Source organism: Haliotis rufescens, unplaced genomic scaffold, assembly GCF_023055435.1.
Source record: "Haliotis rufescens isolate VD_foot unplaced genomic scaffold, xgHalRufe1.0.p SCAF_12, whole genome shotgun sequence".
NCBI classification, from domain to species: Eukaryota; Metazoa; Mollusca; class Gastropoda; order Lepetellida; family Haliotidae; genus Haliotis; species Haliotis rufescens.
The window spans coordinates 18216762-18227473 of NW_025963802.1; the positions used below are offsets into that span (position 1 = coordinate 18216762).

General features: G+C 38.3%; 1 protein-coding gene across 1 annotated transcript; it reads left to right on the forward strand.

The window, feature by feature from the left end:
- The first annotated feature begins 510 nt into the window (after positions 1-510).
- On the forward strand, positions 511-9147 carry LOC124145667 (homeobox protein EMX2-like). Its single transcript, XM_046515534.2, has 3 exons — positions 511-1212; positions 4701-4873; positions 8249-9147. Exons 1-3 carry the CDS (start codon positions 723-725, stop codon positions 8486-8488), a joined length of 903 nt encoding a protein of 300 aa, XP_046371490.1. The 5' UTR covers positions 511-722; the 3' UTR covers positions 8489-9147.
- Positions 9148-10712: the final 1565 nt, after the last annotated feature.

The following is a 10712-nucleotide window of genomic DNA, read 5'->3' on the forward strand; positions in this document are numbered from 1 at the left end:
TTTTCTGCTGTCAAGCGCCCGACAGGTAGTTACGATACAATAGATAGTTCACATGTCGCATGTCTGTAGTCTTTTTTATATTTCATAATTCATTTAAATTTAAGTTCTCACAGATCTGGCAGTCAAATCTGTTACCTTATGCGAGGCTATATTCACATTGTGTAATCTAAGTGTGTTACGCTGTTTAATGCAAATAACGCGGGTTGTACAAGATATTGATGTATAATCCCTGGTACCTGTTGTACGCCATGTTAAGGCAAGCTGTTCCTGGCGTAACAATACACAATCAAATAGTTTGAATTCATAAACAGAGATTTTACATTTATCGTGCTTCGCTAGATCCGCGGTTCTCAATAGCGCCTTGAAAAAGTGCTGCCACCTAGCGGGCGTCGACTTAAATCAATCAACCAATCAGCATGCAGCATTCCTCAGATTCCGCCCACCAGGCCAGTAATTGACGTTTAATTGGTCGCAGTGGATAGGGGCGTGCGTCTGTCTTTTCAGAGGCCACGACGGAGGCAGAGTAATGAAAGCGATCGTCGTCCCGTGGATTTATTCTCCGAGTAATTGAGAGCCAAGGCGGACAAGACACCGAGACCGGGACATAGCCCTGTGTACCATCACCCTGCTTCTCTCTGTACACATACACGACCATTTCACCTCGGCTCTACAGCTGGTATAGGAACGCTGCTACCTGGAAGTAAACTGCACAGGCAGTCACGATGACGGCGACAGCGCTGGAGACGCCACTACCCACGAGGAAAAGTCACGGGTTTTCTATAGAATCTTTGATAGGGCGGAGAGATGACGAGAAATCGGTCAGCAGCCCCCCAAGCCCGGGGGTGCGTCGATCTGTGAGCCCGGGGGTGCGGCGGTCGCTCAGCCCCAGGGGTAGAAGTCCTGTTAGTCCGACGGAAAGGACAGAAAAATTGACAGTATCTCCTGAGATGGAAAACAGATGCTCATCTTGGTCGGGATCGGACTTAAAACATTTGTTTAACAGTTTCACAAACCATTCAGACACTAGTGTGTTCCAGCCATTGAGGGTGTGTAATAGAATTCTCCCCAATATCACATCGCCTCCCTTTGCACCGCATCAGCTCACCACCCTCCCATTCAACCCCCTCTTGTATGGGGTAAACAGAGACATATCCCACGCGCATCACCCCTGGATAAACCGCTACTCTGGATTTGTGCACCCACGATACCCAGGTAAGTCGCAATCCCTTCTCATTCTATGAGGAATTGGAAAATATTTGTATCGCTTTATACAGATACATATATGCATGTATATACATGCTTGGTTTATTTTAATCTGCAGTGAGCTGTTAAAGTATGTATGGAATTTAAATGACATTTTTAAAAAACCGTGCAGTTTTCTTTACGAGATTCGTAGATTCAACTTCCACATGCTATTTGTATTCATGAAGATATAAGATGTGTATAAATACATTTATTAATTTTGAAGTGACCATACATTACTTACATGAACATGTGATCTATATAATCGAACACATTGCTTCCATCTTTATCATAAAGGTCAATATGAATTATTATTCAATTTAGATATTCAAATTTAAAGAATGATTTATTAATTCGAATAAAAGTAACAGATGGACTTAATATTATTGCAGGAATCTACTATTAACATGAGTTTATAACATAGTAAATTATATGCACTAAAAATTCCAAAATCATTGCCACATTATTTTTACTTACGTGAGCAGGTGTTCCTGTGAAACCTTTCTTCACATTCCCACTAAATTGTTCCGCCAGACAAAAGTATATTGAATGATTTCAAGTTCTACGCCTTTATATAACTGTGTGCAATTCACGAGACCTGCTTAAAAGAAATACAGCATAAAATAGTATTGACACAATGCAACGCATGTCAGTGTAACACACACTGCAATTTCTAATAAAATCTAAATGTGTTAATAACACCGAACTCAAACACATTTTCAACTGGTTATATTTACATACTGGTTTCAGTGACAGTGTTTGTAGTATGAACGAACAGGATTCCATGAGTTATTGGACAAGGTCTGATTGTCCAAGCCAACAGTTCTCCAAGACACTATCCAGAATCCAGATGAATCGATCGTCCATTATGAAAACTCCGTGGACCATTGTGATATTACATAAAATTGTCATTTGCAATATTAATTTCAAGACATAATTATACTTCCACGCATTGTCTCCTCGTCTCGCTTCCACTAAATCAAACAATTAGTAATACAAGCCGAATGCGATGGGTTAGAAATCAGACAATCGCATAACAAATATTTCTCGCTCAGTCTAGTAGCGTTTCGATCGATGCCGCTTTGTTGGGTACTTGTGGTTGAGGGATGCTTTTATAGGGAATTAATAACCTCTCAATCCTCTCCGTGTTGCGGAGGCAAAACCCTGCTTTCTTTACAGCTGGATTGTGTAAACATTTTCGCTCAACTGCCCTCATATATTCGCCGTGTCCCCAGTTGCTGTCACAATCTGCCATATGTCTGTCAGCATCCGCTCAGTTACGCGACCCTGTGACGGCTAGTCGTAACTCTGTCAAGCTTATCTTAAAATCCTCGAAGACGGGGAAATTTGTACTTATCGGGAAAAAATCCTCAAATATTTATATTCTTTTGAAAGGCTTGAAAATCGGTTCTCGTGAAAGACTCCAGTTTGTAGTCTTTTTATTTATGACAAAGTAACGTGTGTTTATCAAAAGGAGCGGTGACATATTTAAACAACAAATAATGTTATAAATCATAATATTTCCTTTACCTGGCTTTGTTGTGTTACATATAACATTCGAGGAGAGCCCTTGAAAATGTGTCAAACCAATGATAACGTCTCGGATATTATGACTATAAACAAAGACAAATATATGATACACGGGTATTTCTGTCACTTGGTATTTAATTAGTTTACAATTGCGAATAACATGCTAAATAACCTAGTTTTTAAAATATAAAGCCCCCAGGACGTTGATTATTTTAACAGATTCGTGGGTGCACATATTCCCCCACATTCATCCATATATATCAATATACATATATATATATATATTATATATATGAAAATGATATTTTGGTTTAAGAAATAACCCCCAATATAAATGTAAATGAATAAATAGAATCATGCCTAGATATATCGAACTCAAATATAACTCTCAAAAGTAAAGTTGAAATATTTTTCCCCTAGCAGCCTAATTCACACTAATTTTAATTCGCTAGTAAAATAGTTTGTGTATTCATGAAATACAATTTCTACCTCATTGTACTGTACACGTAAAGAACACTTTTCTTATTTAAAATATAAATACTATATTGTACCGATATTATCCGTTTCTAAAAATAAAATAAAGATTTGAAGAACATACATGAATGCTGAAGATCCTCGCGCACAATAGATAATCGACTATTTGAGTGATTGAAAAGGGAAACACAATGTGCTGAACATGCGCGGTGTTTGTACGCCACGCTGAGACTGAGCAGCGAAAGTTTACTTTCACGCCAAGGCGTATTACAGTGTTGATTTTGAAATTCGATATCATGAATAAATAAACTTGTGAAATAATAATGTGGTCGATCCGCTCCTTCATTGTTTTCCTAGTTTTTCTTCAAAATACCCTCATAAAACAGACGGTGGGAGTTAAGCCCGAATCTATTTTATTAAACATTCAAGATAAACTTTGGATCGCTGTGTGCCACTTAAAAAACGACTGGTATAATAGACTTCAACTAAGGTATTAAACCTTTGAAATGGCTTTTTAAATCAACGGTTACCGATTTTTGTCTTATAAAAATATGTTTTTGCACGAAGTATCTCATTTTACAAATATGCAGTGTTTAGTGAGAACACGCTGGTCGTACATGTTTTACATAGATAACGTGGAAACGTAAATGGTTTTGTTTTGTCAATGCACACATAATTCTGTCCAAAAGAGACACACAATGGAATAAAGAAGCAAGTTATCCACAAAAAGATGTGTACAAACGTACCTCATGCATCTAGCATTAACAGATTCAAAAGTGGTAAAGATACATGGAGGATGTATAAATATATACAGTAGAATTAAAACGTTTCAATATGTTGTTTATATTTACTATGTGGTCTCCTCGGTTTTTCTAATACATAGAACAATGTCGATGTCTTCTTGATAATTTACATATGACAAATACGAAAGAAAATTATACAACGTCAAACAAAGAAAACAATTTCTATGCAGGTATACCCGTTAAACTGACAATAATAATTCAAAGCGATAGACGATATTTTTTCAGAATATGTTACCCATACACGACGTGAAAAGGAAAATGTTAAAATTCACGTCCAATGGCATCTGTTTGGGTAAATAATCGACTGATTATTCTCTGGCTTTGATGTTTTATATTTAATACTTAGACAATAAGCCGACCTCGGTTGTGTGGCAACTGTTTCGGTAGTGTATTCTCAGAAAATAAATTCGTTCAGCGAAAAGCAAGAGACAATGTTCTTTCATCCACCAGCCTTTTCGAACACACACTAAAATAATCACATTCAGTATCGATCAACAGATCGATTCCAATGCCAATATTAACAGGCCAGAACAACCGTATATCATTACAGTGCAAGGCATACACATCAGCATTGGTTATTCAATTTTTTCATTCCTGTGGTGTCATAAATAATATTTCATTTACTATAACTATCTTTTAATATTTTTTCAGTTGGCCCCCCACCCGGTTTGCTGTTTCACCCGTATAGAAAGCCCAAAAGGAACCGAACAGCGTTCTCCCCCAACCAGCTTCTGCAGTTGGAACAAGCGTTCGAGAAGAATCATTATGTTGTGGGCCAGGAACGAAAGCAGCTAGCTGGCAAATTACAGCTCACGGAAACACAGGTACGTTAAAGGGGAGACTGGTCTGTAGGCGTGTGGTGTATGGCATTGAAACGATACGTGAGGCTACAGGTTTTCCGACTTTATACCCCGATGTAAGGGAGGTGGAGGGGTGATGGTGACATTGCTGGTGAGTGGAATCGGGTGCCATTGTACAAAAACAAATCTGATAGCTGTCAGAGGTGTGGGTAAAGGTAGTGATTGTTCATTTTGATATTAAATATGAAATTACATACACAGGGAGATGTGGATGGAGGGTGGTGTCGGTTGAGGGTAGGGGAGAAGGTTAAGGGTATTATGTTTGAGGGGTAGGGGTCAGAGAGCGTATTTTGTGGGGTAGGGGTCGGAGAGCGTACAGGTTAGGGTACGGAGCGGGGAGTTAATGGGTTAGACGGGTATCTAAGGGGTGGGGTTATGTAGGAGGTCGGGTGGGGATGGGGCCGTCTGGTGAGGTTGACGCTGTAGAAAAGTACTTTGTTTTAAGGGTTGTCGAAAGCTCTTGGGGTACGAGAGATGAAGTAGATGAAGTGATATTGTGTTTTAGGGGTGGGGTACTTGTCAAATGTCGGACAATAGTACGGCGTTAGAAATTACAGTGATTGTTAAAGGGGGGGGGGGGGGGGGGGGGGGGGAGGGGTCTTGGAAAGGTGAGAGTGCAAAAAATAGTCGGGACTTGGTGTGAACTTAGAGGTTTCTGGTTAGGAAAAAAGTAAACACATTTTTTATCTCCCAATAAATTGTTGTGCATGCTTTATAGTGAAGGGTAACACTCCTATCAGATAAATACATGTGTATATATATAATATAGGCCCTGTAGAGTGGGATATGAAAAATATGTATGAAACAGGGGTGTTTGATCAATATAATATTCGAATCATAAATAATATATTCATACGTCCCGGTATATTGAATTGATTACCTGTATTATATCAATTTACGAATACACATAAATGAAACGGACCAAACAACACCAGCCTGATTTTTTTCCACAGAAAGGTGGAGGTTGAAATGTACTTTTGAAACCTTTTTACAAGCACTTCCCCCAAGTTAATTCAGACAGTACTTTACAAACATCACGCTTCTGATATTCAGTGAACATGAAAGATATTGAAAATCGAAAAAAGAAAGATATTATAAATTCGTAATTGGTTGACGCGTCCAACTACGTGGAAGCGGATTTAATTTTGTAAACGATAGAGTTAGTGAAGTGTTTCATCAAACACGCTATAACTAGAAGAAAGAAGACTATTAAATATCTGTCAAAGATGATACGTCTTATTTCCCATCAGCTAAATAAACAGAATGATGATACGCATCACCGTTGTCATTATAATTGCATCAAATCAACGCAAGGTTGTTCTGTATCTTCTGAAATTACACATCGAATAAAATATACAAATTATTTCAAAACGGAAAATCCTTCTACGAACATCGTTGTGTAATGACGGCAGATCGAAACAAACAACGCCGAATCGTGCAGACAGTTAAAGAGATGCGTTCTTCCTGTATCGGCGTTAGATTACGCACCTACCGCCGAAAGGGATTGATTAGGGTAACAATTATATTGTTTTGTAACGAGAAGTTGATGATAAGAATAATAGATGGGAAATTATTAAATACACAATAATTTATCTTTCGTAAGGAGCGGTTAATCGATATGCGCTGAACTGGAATTAACATTAATTCATTGTAGGTTTTTATGAACATGTCATTTAGACGGACCTTTATTGTTTTACTTGTAAATAACTGACGTCAAAGGTCACTGTTGTGTGGAATAATGTTATTTTTAATGGAAAATCAATGTATTTGAAATTCACAAAACTGGTAGAAAAGTTTAAAGTACTTTCGTTGCGACAGACTGTAATTTCACGCAAACGCGGCGCGGTATAATTGCATCATGCTAATCTGTTTTGAGGTTTGGCTACCCGCAGATGGACTCGACAAATGGCTCCAAAACCACAAAATCAAAAGAAAAATTATCGGATTTATCTCTATGAATTTGTAAACGGGTATTTAGTAGTTGTTGCAGGGAGTAACACGACCTTTGATGAGGAGCAAGGCGTAAAGTGCCTCTCCCAAACTCCCACCCACGGGCTAAGCAGCCCCCGAGGCCTCGGGAGTCTAATGATGACGCGCTGATATCATCCCGACCCCCAGAGCCCAACACTTTGACCCCTCTCTCCTGGGTCCGGGTTAACAATCTCAGTATTTTCCCGGGGGAGGAGTTTCAAACACACTCATAATGTATTATTGCTGCAGAAGGCTTATTTGGAAACCATCGCATTAATTTGCAAGGATTAAAGAAAGTTTGTTAAATGAAGCAATTTCAGAGTGACGATGACAAGGGTGGTGCGTTAGTGCTATCAGCTGAGACTCTCTGGGGGTGCCGGGTTTCTCAGCCCCGGGGGTGCAGCTCAGCGTTGTAATTGAACAATTATCGCGGCCTTACGTCTCCTGCCACTACCACAACAATCATCAACAACAAATCACTGATATTGATCTGGACGGGAGATTGGGGCTAACTGGCCCCTTGTTCGAGATAGTTAAGAAACGGAGGTTATGGCTAAACAATTCATCAGATCAGGACACGATACCAGTGGACTCTCGTGATAGCGATAGTTGTAGATCGCTATTATTCTGTCAATGGCTTAATTAGCACGCAAACATTATCTGTCCTTTGTAAACGCCCCAAAGAAGATAATGTTTATTCATATAACCCTTTCAAACTTGAATTAATGTTTATTAAGTATACACTGAATATATAAAGACTATGTTACAAAAATGGTTTAAGTCAAGCATCTTATTTAACGTCCTCGATTGGTTTTGATTGGAACAGATTAAATTTCAACAAAGAAAATAAGATTCTCTTTTATTCAAAAGAGAATGATGAAGAAATTACGGGGCGGTGATTGAGCTGATGGTTGGATGTTTGGATGTGCTTGTTTACGTGTCGTAAACTAGAGGGGGTGCTTCTCCAGGCAACGTCCATTGTATTCTTAGTCTCGCGGTGTAACGTGAGAGGTGACGAGACACGATTAGCCCGTGTAGTAGTGATTGTCTTCATCACAGTAATCGTTTGTGTGGCACGTCGCTTAACGTAGTCTAATTACAGGCCCATTATCACAAACATAAACTGCCTTTGATATTCCGTGAACGATGCAATACCATGCCACTTGGAACTCCCTAAGGGGAGGGTCCTGGTATCTGAGAGGGAGGTGAGGAGTAGATTTATACCCAATTCATTGATAACGTCACAGAAAGGACTCTCATCTTACACCGTCGCTCGACTCTTTAGCATCAGTGGTCTTTGTCTTCCTAATTTTCCCCCCTCTTAAACTTTTCGAAACCAAACATCTTATTCCCGATTTTATTTTTCAGGTTAAAGTTTGGTTCCAGAATAGGCGGACAAAACACAAAAGAATGAAGGCCGAGGAAGAAGCTGGAGTGACGTCACCGGACGGCGCTGATTGTAATGCCTGCTCACGTGACGAAGATTCTCATTTATCACGTGACAATCACGAGGACAGGAGCGAGATGTCCGATTCGGAAATCGACGATGTTGACGAGGACAATTGCTCAGAGGAGGACGAGGTGTTATCCGTTGCTGGGGATCCCTGAATTTCCATTGGTACATTGTGGTATGGTTCGAACCAATCAGATCTCTTCCTTGGCCATCATGGTCATGTGACAATGCTCAAAATGCTCTGCCAGTTACATAGTCTGTGCAATCAGTGTGCCACAGATCCCTACTCAGCAAGGGAGATGATCTGTGACGTCATCGACGTCTGACGCAGTTAACAAAGTGCTAAGGATTCCGTCCCGAATCGTGAGAGAAAGAGATGCGCAAGAACAATGCGCGCTCACATGCACGTGCAATCAGTGCTACAGACAGGCTGTCCTGAGAGCGGCGCATCGTCATAATAAAAACGCCCACAACGCATTTTTCTATCTTTCATAATAAAGAAAAGATGTTAGAGATGCTGTCATTGATTAATAAGCTTTAATATCACATACTGTTTTATCATAATTATTTATTTTTTTCTCTTTAGAATGTTGTATGTCTCTAACGTATTGTCAAAATAGACATTCTACAAACCAAAGACTTGACGGAAGAGAAGGAATGTTACGGGCAGTAACGTGTTAGTGCGCGCGCACATTTACGTGTGTCACGTGACAAGTGCTGTACGATGTTGATGAAGTCGTTGTTATGTGTGGTGCAGACTATTTTACACAGAAAATATACTTTGTAAATTGTGAATAAACATGTCAGAAATATATTTTGAGATATTGTTGTTTTGTCCCAAATCTTTCTCTATGTATGTTAACGGAGAAACACAGTGGTTAGTTTTCCCAGTGGCTATAATCACAGACAGTATTACCATTGTTTATGTTGTGAGGTAAGGCAATGGATTTTGGAATTTAATATCTTAAACTAATCAGGTACATTTTGAGGACTTTCATTTTATAAATTGTTCATCAACCCTGGAATAATTTTATCTGTAAGACATCGGTCCTTCAAGTTGTATTTATTTCAGGCTTAGATTGTTGTTGAAGCAAAATTTATTATAAACAACCGGTCTTCATTTTGTAACAGTTTACTTCAAATGATGTATACTGTGTATGGAAACACAAAAAACATATTTCCCGTAACCACAGAACAAGTCAGGAAACAGCTAGCGAGAAAATACGTACACTATACCAGTACAGGGGTGAAAAAACTATATGAAAATAATTCTGAACATAGAGACTCTAAAGAGCTCAAAATATGATTTTATTATATAAAATCACTTCTCTGTGTACTTTTTAATAACGGCCAATATATGATTATCTTTCTTTGTAAAAATTGAACATACTTTAGGATTTAACACGAGGATTGGACACATGTTGTTCACTTACAAGGACCTTTCCTTGTTTGAAGATTAATACATTGACATCAGTGAAATACGACACGGCTTCAGGCCGATATGTACAATGTGAAACGTAACTTATTTATTTACTCAAAGGCGTGACTGTCTAATAGATATATCAACAAATAACAACAAGTCATTTTATATCCACCGAATCAGATACACTGAACAGAGTTAATAACGTTTTGAGGTAGGATTGTATACAGGAAACTGTTGGCTGTTGTAATGTAGTTTTGAACAGACCGAAAACTTGATATATTAGTGAATTAGATCAATTTGACTTACTTTAAAAGAAAATTATGTTTTTTATTTTATTATTAATTTTTGAAAATAATATGTTGAACACATACCCCTAATCACCCACGAAGGCTTAGGCTACAATATAATGAATGACATGTTGCATATTACAATTTTGCTAAAGTCTACATAAATATATATAAATTCATATTTCTTGTCAAATGCCCAAATATAAACATGGAGATATATATATTTTATAAATGCATGCTCATTTGACCAAAACATTTACTGTCTATCTCACATACAGAGAAAGTACAACTTTTACCCATAGCTTCCATACTAATCGCGATGAATGTACAACAGTGGATATTGCGTCATTTTATTTTACCGATTGTTTTCGAAAAAAACACCACGAGTTACCTTATAAATAAATAAATACCTGTTTATTCGTCTCGTGAACTTGTTAATAATCTGACATGTTAAATTATAATCTGAACTAACCTCCCGGGAAAAAACAAAGTGTACATCCATGAAACGAACAGAACATTGTTAAACATGGTGATGTATTCGATACGGGTATCACAGTTGTGTTTTGGGCCTTAAGTTCTCAGTGTATTTGTGCCTGTTTTCAGCCTAGTAACGTTCTGATAACGTTTGAATATTTTTGGTCAAATCCTATTTTCTTTTTCCCGGCAGTT

Excerpts from the sequence above, each read along its gene's own strand:
- LOC124145667 (XM_046515534.2), top strand. The coding sequence starts at position 723 with ATGACGGCGACAGCGCTGGAGACGCCACTACCCACGAGGAAAAGTCAC. Across the intron at positions 1,213-4,700 it reads TGTGCACCCACGATACCCAG|TTGGCCCCCCACCCGGTTTG; the intron begins GTAAGTCGCAAT and ends ATATTTTTTCAG. Across the intron at positions 4,874-8,248 it reads TACAGCTCACGGAAACACAG|GTTAAAGTTTGGTTCCAGAA; the intron begins GTACGTTAAAGG and ends TTTATTTTTCAG.